This window comes from Glandiceps talaboti, chromosome 3 (assembly GCF_964340395.1).
Source record: "Glandiceps talaboti chromosome 3, keGlaTala1.1, whole genome shotgun sequence".
Lineage (NCBI taxonomy): Eukaryota > Metazoa > Hemichordata > Enteropneusta > Spengelidae > Glandiceps > Glandiceps talaboti.
Window position 1 is genome coordinate 18,138,694 of NC_135551.1, and position 17,554 is coordinate 18,156,247.

The following is a 17,554-nucleotide window of genomic DNA, read 5'->3' on the forward strand; positions in this document are numbered from 1 at the left end:
TCTTTGAACAGAAAATATGAATAATATATACATGTACATGTACAAATGTACTCTGATTATTACATGTCATGACAACCCATGTCACTGGTTGAGCGTTGCTCAAAATGGTAGTGAAAATGTTCCAAAGCACTATTATTTTTTGTGATAGTTTTATAAATTAATATGCTTGAGGGGGTATAATTACATTATTCCCCAATATTTGTCACCATTGAGTGAGAAAATACATGTGACCTAATGGTTTGTCAATACTCATCTCATGACTTGTAGTGACAAGCCCCCCTACCCCTACCCCCCCCCCTCCCCAGGTCACTCATTTTCCTTGACTGAATGAAGAAAAATATTGAGGAATTCTGTTGAAGAGATGCACATATACATACATTGTACATACATGTACATTTGTACATATATTTATACAACAATATACATGTACATGTACATGTTTGCTATAGTTAACTAACAAATTGTGTGCATTCTGACAGGCTAATAATGTATTTTTCAGTTAAATGCAACATACATGTACATGTACATTTACATGTAAAATGTACAATGTAGCCAAGGCATGAGATAGTGTTGTCATAAACATTATGATGACCAGTTGGTTCAATGGTTGGCCATATCTGAGTAACTGAAGTGAAAGCTATTTATTTATCACATTCCATACACATGCACATGATTTATACATGTATCGACATTGTACATGTACATAGTACAAAGATGAATCATGGCTCAAAATCAGCTGTACATTTTTGTATACATGTAGTTCAGGGCACATACATGTAGACTTAATATTGTACATGTATCTACCAAATTGATATGCCAGTAATCTGTTAAACCAATGGAACATGATTGAAAACAGCAGCTGAAACACTTTACTTTTGCCAATTCTGATTGAATGTCAAAATTATTTTTTTTAAGTCCTGTGAACATACTACTGTACTTTCAAGGGCAGTGGAATACAAGGAGGAAGTACAATTCGGAAATGTTTGTTACTATTCTTTCTATCCAATGGTATAAATAGAAACTATACAAAATGTACTGGGTATTGCATACAAGAATAACTTTCCTCATTTGAACTTCATGCAATGTACAATGTACATACGGTATACAATGTAATTTTTGTGCAAGAATTTTTTTATTAATTATACATGTAACAACATTCCCATTCAATTTTAATGGCATTATCACATAATATTATGCATACTTTTATTAACGTTCCCCATACAAGCTTTCTCATATAAGGTTATACTTATAACAAGCACTATTAAATTTTATACACCATACAACTCCCATGCCAATGTACATCAGTGCAAGTAATCACTGGTACATAATTATGAAATACGTCATATTGTGTAGATTGTACACATACAATGTACATGTATCCTAAATGTACAGCAAATGATTAAGTGGATAGAGATATACATGTACATTAGTATAAAGCCAGATAGACCTTGCCATACATATGTCTAAGGGGCAATCAAATTGATCTCTAGCATTTCCTACACTTTGGACCATATCTTATTTATAATTTAATTGGATCTCATCACCTCCATGACTTGCATATACATGTACAAGCACATTCAGCAGGGTATGATTTATTGACTGGTTAATGCATACTCTGTTCTTACAAATTATTACTCTCTGGAAAACTGCAACATAGAATTCACAGCTCTATTATAATAATTCCTGTATGTGATTATACTAGTCATATCTTCTCTAATTTTTTAGTAGTACATGTATATGTATTTTACATGTAATTTTCTGTTTGTGCTGCTCCTGTTTAAACATGCTTATTGAGCCCCTGATACAAAATGTACAAAAGGGATGCAATAAATAAATAAATTCCCTGTCAATTTATCTTTATTTGTCTTGTTATTATACCAGTATTCACCCCAGGAATTTCCAACAGCATGGTAGCTAATTTACATGACATTTCATAATGTTGTTATGCAAATAAAGTCAAATTGTTTTTATAAAATCATAGCAGGATGGCTGTCATTCACAGTCAGTCCACACTGCACAGTGCTTGTACAAAGTACAACAGCCTTCATACATGCAGGTATCTTGTTTTACATTGAAACACAAAACTAGTCTGCTTACACATCTCTGTGTTTGGTTCTTATTGTTAATATTTGGTGTTCACTGGGATCAATTTAGTGAATATCAAGCCCTGTACATGTACATGTAATTTCCAATCCTTGCTGTTGGTATATTTTGGACAATTCTTTTGAAACGTTTTAAGTTTTTAATCATTCTAATACTTGGCTGATATTTTGATTTCTTGAATGTTTATACAGGAGTGACTTTTGAACTTTTGAAATCAGAGATATCAACAATACAGTCATTACATGTATATATGGGACTTTTGGAATGCCAACATTGTGAATTTGATATTTTTGGAAGTCATGCCAATGGTATTTCAATAACTTCATCTTATACATGTATACATTTGTACTTGCTGTAGCATCACACTTTAATACGTGTGTATTAGCTTTATGAAGTTTGACAGATAACTTCTGGGAATGCATTTGCAGAAATGATGCGTGGCATGTTTACACATATATGTATTTACATGCAAGAGCAGTAGTAGTGACTAGTCCAATAAATAGGCATCCATGTCCCATGATGAAGTAGCTTTTGTTTGTTGACATTGCAATCACAATGTTACATGTACATGTACATGTACATGTAGAATGTAACTTTTACTCATCCAAATGTATGACCATCCCATTGAATTTCACTCATTTGCATGATGCTGGTGAGTTGATGACATTGAATTTGACCATTGCATAATGCTGGTGAGTTCATCACATTGAAATGGTTCATTTGCATGATGCATGATGGCTTGATGATGGGGAGTTCATCACATTGAATTTCACTCATTTGCATGATGCTGGTGAGATCATCACATTGATTTGGTTCATTTGCATGACGCCCAAGTTCAATGACACTATTTTGTGAAATACGTAAATTTCTGCTCAGAAACTAAGTTTTGTTTCAGCATCCTAAGCTAATCATGAATTACTGTCTAGGTTTCCATAGCAAGGTATGCGAGTCAAATGATTCCATTACTATATAACTATACAAAAATGATCACCGTTTTATTAGAAGCCTGTACTTACATTTGTAATTCTATGTTTCTCATTGTAATACTTTACATACATTTTGTATAATGGGCCGGTCAATCAGTTAGAAAAAGAAATTGTAAAAAGAAAGTGCATGTGAACATGTTGTCACTGCTGGTGGTACTGTCAATTCATAATAATTCTCTTAATGCAGTGTTGCAGCCAGAGGTTTTTTTTGGGTCATTTGACAAACATTTTTTGGACCTGACCCACAATTTTGGACATTGTATGCAAATATGTTTAGCAATAGTGCGCAACATGACCACGTCTATAGCAACAGCCAAATGATCGCGTATGTATATTGCAAAGATAACAACAGGGTTGGATAGGCAACTGCATAATCATTCAGCAAATATCTAGGATGGATCAGCATGTGAATAAATATTTTGCAGTTGTGCTACAATGCCATTGGTGCTTTTTTTTAAATAATAATGTCCCAAAAAACTTATGATGACCCAGAAAAATGAAAGTCTCGGGACACTACATGTATGTCCCACACTTTCCAAAGGCTGGCTGCAACACTGCTTAATAGTCTGAATGACTTAGAAATGACAATAAAACTATGGACCACTTGTGTTATCAAAGTTCCCCAATGTCAGCAACAAACAATAAATTTTCCTCAGATACATACTCGTGGGTCAACATAGTACAATCAATGACATCATGATTTTTTTTTCTAATACTTCTGTAGAGAGATTTCATTTATTTATTATATCACCAGACTGAACAAATATAGGGTTGGTCACGTCATGAGAAATACAGAATTAAGTACAGTCGCCCTTTTAATTTTGAAATTTTCAAAATGCAATATGATCTAACCTGCAGGGTCAGTTTTCATGCATTATGCAAGCTGAGCACAGATGTTTTGGGTTTATACATACAAGTACAATGTACATACATGACGTGAGTGATGTACACTGATACAGCTATTTTAGCATGTACATGTAGGTCATGCTTCCTGCTGCCTTGTAACATACCACAGTTAATATAGTAAAAACACTGCGTACTCAAGAAGGCCCACATTTTTTTTCCATATTAACATTTCATCATTTGTACATGTAATTAGATACATGTATCATTCACATTTCCAAATAAATTTTCGCCAGTATTCAAAACTAATTTGTTTTTAAAAATGTACATGTATATGCAAAAGCAAGGGAAATATGACCTCACTAGATTTCCAAAAATGATGCTACTCCTAGTTCAACTGTACAAAGCATGTATTATTATGTATGTACTTACATTTTGTACTTACATATGATATACATGTACCTACATGTAGTCTAGTTCCTGTACATGTACATATGATATCGTTATGATTTACACCTCATAGTTTAGTTAGAGATCACATTGGCATCCAGACTACATATAATAATCTTTTTAAATATCACAGAAAGCTTTCAGTCCATTTGTACATGTAAATATCATTAGTAATAAGAAACTCTTCCAACACTGGTCTAGACTATCACGCAAACAACCTAAAACATACACCAGTTGGTTGAAACTCTTCCAACACTTGTCTAGACTATCACGCAAACAAACTAAAACACCATTACAAATAACAGATTGGAAGAACAGTTTTATATTGTTTTTTTAAATTGATGTCAGTTTCGTTATCCACTATTTCTCGCAAAGACTTCAACATTTTCGTGATTTTTAATTTTTTTCTTGAATACTTAAAAAGTTTTGGGTCAGTGTGAAAAACTAGGTGGGGTCGGGTAACCAGAACCAAATAATTTTTTGAAGGCCTTACCTACAAAAAGACTATATACTATATATGTACACGTAACTGTTATAAATACAATTACATATCATTATAAATACAATATACTCGAGTACATTTTGCATTTGTAATTTCGCATATACCATCATATGTACATTTTTACTTGATACATAATGCAAACATTGGTAAAACCTTTCTGTTTTCATGTACATTTTGTATATGTACATGTATGTTTCAATCCAGGGTCATCACATTACTGTTATCTAAGTTACAATGAAGCTGCAAGCATTATGACTCTGGTAATCAAGCCCTTGGTTTACGAAGATAGACACAATTATATATTTGGTATGCCATAGTGTATGTTATTCCCCCACACCAGCATTCAACACTAGAGAGCGCGATATTCATAACTTCCGGTTTGCATTCAAACTACTGAGACTATCATTAAACCATGGGCCATTCAATAGCTTATCCCTGTTGCATCAACATGTTGTGACAATAGTTTTAGTTTGTGTCTATCTTAGTACATTGTAAACTGAAGGCACAATTACCAGAGTATAAATTATTAATAGAATCATTCTAACTTTTTCTGGACTAACTTTTGCTATACATATACATGTAGCGCTGCCAGAAAACTGCTCTCACCCCTACATTTTAATTCTAATCGGGCATGGGCCTTTAACCTATTTACATGTAATAGTATACATGTACATGTATGTACATGTACTTGGTTCACATTACAGCATTACAATGTACAAATACATACATGTACATTGTAGTCTAGAAACTATACATGTACATGTGGGCTCGTTTTCTATGACCTCCCTCTCCACTGTGTAGTCAAATGGCTTTCTCTAACACAATCTCCAACACAACATACCGTTCTTACACGTACATGTACCAATGACAACAATACATTAATTGCTATGGAAGTGTTAATACAAATGCGATGATGTCATCATGTACACATGCGACTTACTTTCAAACTGGAGGCTGAGTTTGTGGTAAACTGAAAAAAGCAACCAATTACAACTCAGTGTCAGTGTCTGATGGATTGTTACTGATGCACTGTTCACCCTTTCCCTACATGTACATGTAGTCAGTAGATTCAGCTAGATTTTCAGTAGAATTTGTCCATTTGACTACATGTACATGTACATGTACATGTATATGTGTGCATGTACATATGTGGAAAGAGAGAGAGTATAGAAAATAAACCCACACGTTCATTTTCTAGACTACAAATTATAATGTACAACAAGTACAATGTACATTGCTAAGCCTATTTTTGTATTAAGCCTCCAGATAGATTTTTACTTGATAAATAATTTACAATGTTCAACCTGAGTAAAATCTTTTCCCATGACATATGTAGGTAAGGTTGTCTGATATTGAAAACACTGTCATATTAAGTATTTACATGTGAATGTGTCACAAGCTGCGACAACACTGTCATTCACAGTAGCCTACTCATCAGTAATCAACGCCATAATGAGCCTTTCTATCAAACATAATCGTGTTTCATATTACAGACAAAAACACACATTTCACTTTGTCTGTAGAGAAACAATTAACATTTGGGGATGTAAAAAAAGGAACAGGCATACATGTACACATGTACAAGGAAACAAGAGTCTGTGTACATATATGTACACTTACATTTACATTTAGATATGCATTGTACATGTACAATGTACATGTATTGGTTGGACAGTAACTTTCAACTCCTGTAATAACTTTCAATTGTAAACTTGTGCTTGTAAAATGCTGTAATATCTATTTACTCATTCCAAAACATGTATTCTACTTCAGCGTTTCAAATCTAAATCACAAACGAATTTACAATGTACGGTAGTAGAAAAATGTAAATCTTATCAGAAAATCATCTACATGTACATGTACATGGGCAAGGTTCAAGAATAATGGCAAAACCAAAGCTTAAATCTTGATTTACCCTACTTGTATTTTTTGTGTGTACAAACAAATAAATAACCTGGCAGAAAGAGGATTACAGTATGATAACATTGACAAGCTGTGCATCTCACACTACATTCTAATAATTTAATAATTTATACCACAACATACAAATTATGTACAATGTACCTTGTACATTTGTACCTTGTACATTGTACATCATTGACTGTCACAATGTCACTTTATGCATGTTGACAGTACTTCAAGTTGTACTGCATTCCTCCAAAACACAGTGCAAACACAGTGATATGATATGATTTAGAATCCCTTGATACAACTGGTTTTTAATTATATAATTATAATTAGTGTTCCACACTATAAAGTTGTTTCATTCAGCCAAGGAAAATATGTGACATGTTAATAATTATCGCCCTTCAGGCAAAGTTCATGTAAAAGATAATGGCTGAGGCAGGATTAGGGAAAGGGGCCGTTTTCTTCACTAATCCAAGGAAAATGTGAGTTGACATAAGGGGCCTTGTCACTACAATAGTACAAGTGAAGAATAAATGCATGTACTGTGATGAATGAAACTGTAGTGAGAAAACCCTTACATACTGTAAGTTACAAGTACTTTCTGGCTGAATGACAAAAACTATTATGTATTAGCCTAGGAGCAATATATTATATATGTAATTATACATGTGTACATTTACAGGCTAAATTTAAGAAAAATGGGGGAAATAATGGCAATTCTAAATGTTCTAACTCGTACATGTATTTCTCAAGATGTAGAATCCAAAATGTAGAAATGATGAAAATTGTGTGAAACGACCAGGTTACAGTACATACATCCCATCTATAAATTTCAGATTTTCTGTTCAAAACACATTCAATGTACAACTTGGCTACATCATGTACATGTAGTGTGCATACCTCGAGTCAATGTAAAGTAGATTTCACCAATACAATCCTAGTCTATTTGCCTTGAGGATATGGCGTGATAAATACACTTGGGTTTTGACATTTTCTAGATTATTGAACACATGACGCAAGATTCCTTTTCAGACTTATATCTCAATCACTTAAATAGATTAAAAACTACAGGTATAGAAAAAAAAACTACAGACTTACATGTAGTCCTACTATCATTTACTTCAATTATTGAGATTTTGAATGAAATATAAAAATCTTACATACATTGTACAATGCAAGTTTCAGGTCTATATAAAAACCATACAAAGTAATTTGTACAGGGGTCACATTAATCTCTTTAACCTGTTCATCATTTTGTAAATTTGTCCATTTTCAAGACAACATTATTTGCCATATTATCCTTTGCCTACATGTACTTAGACAATGAAGCACTTAACTTGAGCTGAATGGGCTGGCCAGTCCTACATATAAACATGTATGTTCCTGAATGTGTGCCTGTATATTTCATTTCTTTCTAACTATATCTATTTAAGGGCTGGGCAATAAAACATGTTGTTTTTTCTTTCAATTGTTGAGTACATGTAGTTGAATGTAATAAAATTTCTATTTAAAAAAAAAAATTAATGGGTTGATTTGAATACATGATATACAAAAAATGTAAATGTAATAGGCAGCATTTGCAAAAATCTAATCAACATACTGAAACATTTTCCTTCTAAGACCTGTAAGAGTTCAATTAATGAGTAATGTTAAAATATGCATGTGAACATTGTACATACATGTAATCATGTTAAATTGGATCCATGAGCAATGATGTACAAATGTATATACTGTACATGTACAAATGTAAGCTTTTCACCGTCATTCTGTCAGGTCAATTTTGTCATAACATGTAAAACTAAAGTATAGAAAATGTATGTTTTTGTATAATATAATTTCAATTTAATGGTGACTTTAATACACAAATTCAATGTAGAAGTCCATTGGCCTGGACTACAAATGTATTCTTAGTCTTGCTGCTACACCCCTCATGCTATTCTGCTCACTGTGAAGGCAACTGAAGGTTGCTAGTGAGGGCGATAGCCAGAATGGAATTGCAGGAATCAGAAAGCCTGAGGTCCAGCGGCTATTCTTTGAGTTGCAAATCACAATAACAAATAAACCACTGTCTCTGCTACTGCTACTACTACTACTACACTGTACTACATGTACATTTGTACTAAGTACTATGCGTGTTGGAAGTCTAACATACACCAATGTATGGTTGTACATGTACATGTACATGTACAATGTAGTTCACTGGTAATTACAGTGTATGTACATGTACAACTACACAAGTACACATAATATTATGTTAATACAATGTACAGAGAGTAGATTAAAATTTGCTTAAAAAATACATCTTTGTGAAATGCCTCAACATCAAAAACAAGCTCACTACACTAGTCAAATGATTCAATGCTATCAGTTTAGATGTTTTCAGACAGGAATCAGATTCATATGACATGTACATGTACATGTATGTTGTAAAAATCCACATCACAATCATTCATTTATCTGCAATTTATGTATGAAAAGAAACTCAAATTATGCATATTTAACTACTACATGTACATGTACATGTAGTATTTCAAATCTATAATAAATGTAAAAAGGATGAAATAAAAGTTACTCAGTAACTCTAGATCTTAAATTGTCTCTTCAATCCCTTGAACTCAATGCAATGCCTATCCAATGCTTTTATTCCTAAATCATGTACATTTGTACATGTATGTACAAATGTACATGTACGACACTCTCCTGGCCACATACATTTGTATGATCTCCCCAAATATGTAAATTTGTATGTATCTTCTCTTGTATACAAACAATATACACGATTCAGTGAAATACATGTAAAAGTGTGGTAGCCTACTAGGGTATAAGGTTAAGTAATGTAATGGACTGGTGCCCGTACATGTACATGTAGGACTTGGTGACAAGGTTGGAAGTGTATGAGCAGTGTCCGCAGGAGTCCCCAGGTTCAAGCCCAAGCTCTGTGAACTCTTGTCCTTCTCGGCTACATTTGGCAATGGGTTAGACTAGTCTGCTTCAGTTGTAAGAGACCTGATGTTGCAGACTGTAGTTTGGGTGGGCAGAAAGAGATTACATGTACACATAGGTACAAAATGTAGGTGGACATTGGCCTACAAAAAAACATGTAGTGTGGCAGAGTTTACGGTACATGTATATCTATATTTATCTAGTTCATGAGATCCAAAGCTCATGTCCAGGTCTGAGCCAACTGTTCTCCTTCTCCATCACAATTTATAATATCAGTGCTGAAAACAAAAATTGAGCCCAAAATTGTACATATACTTTTTCAAAATCTGTGCATATCATTGTCAACTACTTTGGCATCATAAACAACATGTACATGTACATGTACATGCTGTCTGGGACATCTACAAATGTACAATGTAGTAAAAAAAACTTGTCTTAAAAACTAGTAATTATGATATCACAGATAGATAGAGATTGTTGAACTTGTTCAACTATCAATGAATTAAACAGATATATGTACATGTACACATGGATATATTAATTACCGAGATGATATTCATGTATTTGTATCATCTCATTCTCAAGGTCACTGACATGTATGTCATGCACATACCAGGTAAAACTGTAATATCATAACTTAGTGTCAACATGAATGAATATCTCATATAAATAACAGGGGTGTCATATTTCTTATTCTTCCTGGGCGTATCATACCAAATAAATCAAAAACAAGTTTTTTTAAAATTCAATTATCATTAATTAAAAATCAAAATTGGTGTGAAAAAAAATTTCAATACATGCATGAATATATGGTGGCGGGGTGATTTCAGTGAGAAGCATTATTATAGAGTTGGAGGGAAATGGTAATAGAGTAGAGCTCTCACTGCACTACTTTCAAGGACGGAAACCCAAGAAGAAAGTCACTTAGCATACTATGAAGTATGAGTCATCACATTACAACGGCGGTGACTGTGAGTTACATTACATGTATGACCAAAACAGTGTGAGTGACACAGAGACTAGAGATTTGAATTGTATTTTGACAGTAACCGGTACAATACTGACGTGGGCACATCGCACCTTTTAACAATCTAGTCATAGACCATACAAAATCTGAGTACGGGTAAATCGGTTATCTGACACGGAGTCAATATTTGACAACGAACAATATGTCATGCCAACTGTGTATTGACTATTGTTATGTATTGCAATCTGCAAAACACGTTAAAATACGTCTGAAAAATCATGGATATACTTACTCGAAACCAAAGAAAAGACCCATCGTTACGATAATTAACGCAACTGTGAAGTAAAATACACTAGTTGATCGAGCCATCATGATGCGACCGTCACAAAAAAACTTATTTCGGCCCGGGTGGACCTCCCATTTTCGTTTTGGCATCTTGATAGGAGTATAAGTTGTATCCGAGCCCACCATGTACGATCAGAAACGCGATAAAAACGAGTCGAAGAGAACAAGACAGACGAATATAGATTCACTGCTATAAAATAGAGGTTCACCGGTCCTTGCTAAACCTAATTTCGAGTCCAACTTTGAGCATGTTTCACCTAAAACGACCGAGATTTTTGGAAATTTCCATACTTTTGTATTTCTGTGTTGGCAAGCGCAGAAATTTTTTAGGCTGGACAGAGCATGCGTGTCATTTTGGGGTCAATGGGGTCAATTGAAAACGAGGCTCATGTTTTTCTGAAAATGAATTCCACTTTTTAAAAATATCTAACTGAATGGCATATTTCCATACTTGAAATAGCGTTGTATTGCAATATATCATTTTCGCAAAATAATTCTTCTACAATTTTTCGAGGAAATTGTTGTCCTTGGCGTTGTGCTGTGTCTGCCACGAAAACGAGGTTGGGGAATCCATTATGGAAGACGAGTCAAGTGCTAGTGGAACCCGTGGGGATTCCCTACAAAAATCAGGAGCGTTGGTAGAGAAATCCCAGAGAAATGACAGAGATAAAGTAACGCTCATCAAAGGTGGGACTGTGCAATTTGACATGACAACAAATGAAGTTGCAACTGTTGTGCATATGAACGGATGTTGGTTGCACGCGTGTAAATTGACTAGACCGTAGACGTGTGTGTAGAAACAGGACTTTCTTAGAAGTTAATCAGTGCCTGTTTTAACCGCTACCCTCTCCTATTAGTATTCTTTTAACTATTTTTACGAACTTGGCTCTCAGCAGCAAGCCTGCTAAATGCCGAATACCATAAGCCGTAATGCCTGCTACTGAGATGCAATGTATCCATTTCAAAGTTGTAGTAATACCATGGTCTCATAGTAATACAAAAGTACATCCATGCTAATACTAATGTTAGCACCTCCAAATACACCATGTACTAATACTATGTCTATGTAGTTTGTTTGCACACCTATGATCTGCAAATTATCATATACACATTAGTCTAAAAACCTTACCCTGGGGTACCAGCTACACTACATATTAACACAAAATGGTTAAAAGAACAAAGATTATCGAAAGGAGAAACAAAGAATGTGAGAAGTACCTCGTCCTTGAAAGTTTTCCACTAGATCATATTGTAGGACTTTTGCTTTGGTCATTACTGTGGATTTTACAGTCCTCTCCACAAATACTTCGACCTTTGATTTCAATATTTTAATTTGCTGAGGCCTTCGCCACAAAATAAGTGTAAATTCCTACTTGATTTTAAATCTACCCACTACATTGTATGTCAGATGACATCAGTGATATCCCCACTTGATCTGAATCAACGAGCTTGGCGGATCTTTACAATTAATCTTCATGACGAACTTAGACATAAGTGGTGTGAGTCATTGTAGTCTAGTTCCAATACAATATGATTACTACGATCATCTCCACTCACAACGTCTAGTCAACGTCGAACATTTTACCATTAATCTGACTAAACCACATGCTGGGTGAAGGGTGCGTAAACAGCGGATGTCAGTAGAAATCCATCACAAATTGACAGGCAGGCAGTTGTAATTGGTTTACTTCCTTTAGACATATTGCTTATTAATATTCAATTAGTACAACTGTACTAAAGTAAAATAATGTGGGGACACGATAACGTCATCACGTTTATATGAACGCTGTCGCGGGGAGGGGGGTAGCACAGATTTCTGTGCTAGAGTAATGGCTTTGACTAGATGTAGTGAGTGGAGGTGATCTTAGTAATTGTAACTCATATTGTATTGTATAGGAACTAGACTAGAGTCATTGCTACATGAAATCAAAATCAAATTGAAGACAGAACCGTTGGTATATATATATATAGTTTTGGTAGTACTGGAACTCTTTCTTGGTTGTAACTCGGAGTTTCACGCATAGTGCGATCATCAGACAATTCATATTATATATATATATATATATATATATATATATATATATATATATATATATATATATATATATATATATATATATTTATATTATTTGTGGAGAGAACATGGTCGAAATCCATCAGTGTTTAGGTGCTTAGCTAAGCTTTCCTCAGTTTGTTAATATCATGACCTCCCTAAACCTCCATAGGTCCCAAGTATTTAATGGCTGAGTAAAGACATGCCTTGGGCTATAATTATACTTACACTTGTAACCATAATATATGAAATATGGCAGCAATTTTGAACACTTTGACTCATAATGTGAGCATTGTATTTTTCAAATAGTCTTTTTCATAAAGTGTACCATACCACACTCTCTGCTAGTGTGTGTTAGGTAGATTGATTAATTGATTGATTGATCGATCGGTTGTCGGTCGGTCGGTCGATTGATTGAATGAATGAATGAATGAATGAATGAATGATTAATTGATTTTTTGAGAACCACAGAACAAATGATAAAGATGTGCATTGTCATATCATGTAGAAACACCAGGATATAAATTCCCATATTTTTTGCATCCCACCGAGGTGCAATCATTATTATGGTATACTGTAACTTGGGAAGAAATTGACTAGGAACTTGCTGTGGACTACACTGTAGAATTTTTTGGCCTCTTGCACTACCTCAGTATCCATACAAAAGCTGCGAGGTAGCAACAAGCCTGTACAAAGGGTGGAACAACCTGGTAGACAGCTTGCAAGTGTTTGCTGAACATTGCAACAAGCTAAGTTGTACAAGCTTGGAAGGCAGATGGTTGATATGTAAAAGAAAACTCTCACCTCTGCAAGCATGCAACAAGCTTGTCCTTGTACAACCTTGCAACTTTTGCATGCTCCTCATCCTGAGAAAATGTGTAGTCACAAATAGTTTCTGTTTACTGCATGATTGATTGCTGTTTCAGTTAATTGTAGGCATAGCAACAATTCACTACAGACAAAAAAATAAATGATTCTTACTTTCATTTTGATTTTAAATAGTACAACAGTGTTTCCTGTTGTGTACAATAACAGTTATACCATGCACAAGCCAAGTTGAACAAAAAATATGGAATATATACTCTGGTCATTGTACATCATGACAGCGCGCATCTATGTCACAACATCTACATCTGCTGTGTTCGAAATATGATTCAAACTGTTCAAAATTTCACTGATTTTTCTTTGATATTATTGGCGCTGGTATAATTATGTTATTTGCCAGAAAATGCTCGTGACCTAAGGGTTGTCACTACTCGTCTAGTGACTCATAGTGACAAAGGCTCCTTAGGTCACTTGTATTTTCCTTGGCTGAATGAGGAAAAATATTGAGAATAACAACTAATTCCTGTACTTCTACATTTTTCCAGGATCTATAATGCTGACAGGTATAGCAGGTGCTGCAATGATATTTGGATTTGGGATGACATTGGGTTTAACAAAGAGAAGAAACCCTGCCATGTTTAACAAGGTAGGAAGATAGCTGGTACACAGTATTGGGGTTTTTTTTAAACATTTAAATTTGCCTCTTTCATGACCTCTGCGTGACCCAGGTGTGGGCACACCCAGCAGGAGACTGTAAGATACGTCATGTTACCCCGCTCTCACCACCCTGTGCTTAATGTGTTGACCGATGCATGAGGGCACCCCGTCATGGTATACCATACAGATTAGCCCATTAGTACACATAAAAAATATCAAAATCAATCCAAACCAGAATTATAAATCACTTGAAATATTATAGTAGACTGTAAGATATGTTGTGTCACTCTGCCCTCACCGACCTTCTTTCTCTGACTGATGTGTGAGGGCGCCGCATCACAGTATCTTACTAATATTCTAGTTATTCAATCATGGATATGTTTTACAAAGGGGTTTATTTAATGCCAATAGGACAGCAACTGATGATGAAAAAATTTGCTGAGAGTCAAAATGATAGAAACTTACTTTTATCTGTGTCACCTGATGATAAGGTAAGGGATTGGGATCACCACAGTTTTTGGCTGTGTTTTGGTGGTATGTCAAATTGGCTTAGAGGGCACACTGCATCAGGGTGTATGTGGTTACTTTTGTTTCACATTGAAATATTCCTGTTATTCAGAGTGTGTTTTATCTATCTATCTACAGTAGAAATTATTCCAAACCAACAGGCACTGTCTGTAACCTTATAGTTTTTTCATGGTTATACTATTATAATAGTGTTGTTTCATATTGAAATATTCTAGTAATTTTTCAGTGTGTGTGTTTTCATCTGTCTATCTCCAAAGGGATTCATTCCAGTGCCAACAGCTGAAATGCCAGAGAGTGGTGCAGCGTTAGGTTTAAAAGCACTTGGCTGGGGAACACTGTTTTCAATATCTGGAGTAGGATTCCTTACAATTGTTGTATGCAAAACCCTGGGAATCCAAAGTGTAAGTAAATCAAACCTTCAATAAACAGCACCCCCAACTTGATGAGTGTGAGTATATATATAGATTAAACTTCTACCTTTGTGTATCAATAGAGGGCGTGCTTGGCTGGGAACACTATTTTCAATATCTGGAGTAGGCTTCCCTACAATTGTTGTACACAAAACCCTGGGAATCCAAAGTGTAAATTGTCAATTTGAAACCTTCACTAAACAGCACCCCCAACTTGATGAGTTGTGAGTAGATTAAGCCTCTACCATTCAGTATCACTAGAGGGTTCACTTGTCCGTGGAACACTTCAATATCTGGGCAACCCTCAGAATCTAAAGTGTAAGTAATTCGGCCTACAGTAAACAGTGCCCACCACCCCCACCCCCACCCCCACTTGATGAATGAGAGAGAACAGTTGCTTTCCTTCACTGCATAAGAATACACTTCTGCTACACCATATCGTTATTTGAATGTGTTTATGAAAGCCACTATTTCCTCAGTCGGTGTGCAGTGCATGTAAGGAGGTAAAACTTACCTGTGTCTCAAGATATCTCTCTTGGGATCTCCATCAAAATTATGGCACTGGTAACTCTTATAGCAAGGGCTTTGTCAGTGTTTATGTGCCATTGTGGCTCTTGGAATCTGCATGTTACAGGTTCAGTGTCTGTATGGCTATAGCTATATGGCTCTTGGAATCTGCACATTGCGTGTTCAAGCCTTGCCTCTGCTGTTCAGTTCTGAAGTGATTGACTAAACTCTTCAAGCAAGATTTGAACTATGGTTTGGCCCCAGCTATCCCATATAACCCGTATAATTGGGGACCTGGTAGGATACAGGTTGCTGTGCAAATGCTTGCAATCCCATTCACTTACAGTGACTGCAATAGATTGTATGCTCCCCGGAGAATTGGAGAAGTATAAAAGACCATTGTGCCAGTACAGATTTGTGCCAGGGGTAATAACTGTGGAGCGCTTTGATGTTTGAACATAATATTTGGATGTGCTGTAAACAAGCTAGTATCATCATTATTAATGTATGTCACTGATTTTCACGTTGTGTTATTTTTTTCAGCTTGAACACTTCAAAGAAACCATGCAGTCTACCATGCCAAGGATTAAAAGACGGGATACTGATACTGCAGACATTAGTTGGAATACACTGTCAGATAAAGAACAAACCAATCTAAATTCTAACCTTATAGATTCAAACTCTCAAAATCAAACACAAGATGAAAACGTCAGATAGTATTACTTTATGTTGGTTGGAGTCAATTTTGGTTCAGTTGGGTACAAGGTCTACAGTGTTGTGAAATCAGATTTGCTGATGATATATATTGACAAAGATATTCCTGAACCCATACAACATGAAGTATTAGTGATCTGCAAAGCAAAGAAGTACCCTCCTAGCATGCAGAATGGTATGGTTTGCTAGTAATCATGCTTGGAGCCTAGGGTGTCAAACTCCCAATAGTAATAACATTTTGCTCTTTGCATGTTAACAAATGTTGTAACACCAAATATGTACATGAAAAAGGTTCAACCATTCTGCTTAATTGAATTGATGGTGTCACAGTACATGTACTAGTCGATGGAAGTATTGTGTCCATGTGTATTCATTTTTGGGGACTGAATTTTGGCCCAAGTACTTGTTTGTCTAGTCTCACTGCCAGACTTGTGACTATTGTCCCTAATCTCTGTACGAGCGGCTTAGCCATGAGAAGAGAAAGTCCCTCTTTTCTTGAGGCCTCGCAACGCAGCTAGGGCACACTTCGTGCACCTTACAAAGCTAAGGAACCATAGTCACAAGTCTGGCAGTGAGACTATTGTTTGTCAAGAGTTTGTAAGTTTGAGGAATGTTGATAAGGTTGGATTAATCTGTGATTATATTAATCTGGCTTTAAGTCTTTCACTGCCAGCTTGAACTTACTTGTAGTTGGGTTCCTGACAATTAAGGCATGATGGGTAACTGTAAAGTAGTGACAGACAATGGAAGTATCACTTCCATTGTCTGTCAATCCTTCCATGGACAGACAAACTGCAAATTTAACTGTTTCAG

General features: G+C 35.3%; 2 protein-coding genes across 4 annotated transcripts in view; one reads left to right on the top strand and one right to left on the bottom strand.

The window, feature by feature from the left end:
• LOC144453951 (palmitoyltransferase ZDHHC18-like) overlaps positions 1–11,365 on the bottom strand; it is a 38,877-nt gene extending 27,512 nt beyond the window's left edge. For all 3 annotated transcript variants that reach the window (XM_078145321.1, XM_078145322.1, XM_078145323.1), the window contains exon 1: positions 10,995–11,365. In XM_078145321.1, coding sequence (XP_078001447.1) covers positions 10,995–11,173 — 179 coding nt within the window. In that variant the 5' untranslated portion in view covers positions 11,174–11,365. The remainder of the gene's footprint in view (positions 1–10,994) is intronic.
• A 155-nt stretch (positions 11,366–11,520) lies between these two features.
• On the top strand, positions 11,521–17,083 carry LOC144432951 (transmembrane protein 242-like). Its single transcript, XM_078121264.1, has 4 exons — positions 11,521–11,734; positions 14,471–14,571; positions 15,368–15,511; positions 16,571–17,083. The coding sequence occupies exons 1-4, from the start codon at positions 11,623–11,625 to the stop codon at positions 16,742–16,744; spliced, it is 531 nt and encodes a 176-aa protein (XP_077977390.1). The 5' UTR covers positions 11,521–11,622; the 3' UTR covers positions 16,745–17,083.
• Positions 17,084–17,554: the final 471 nt, after the last annotated feature.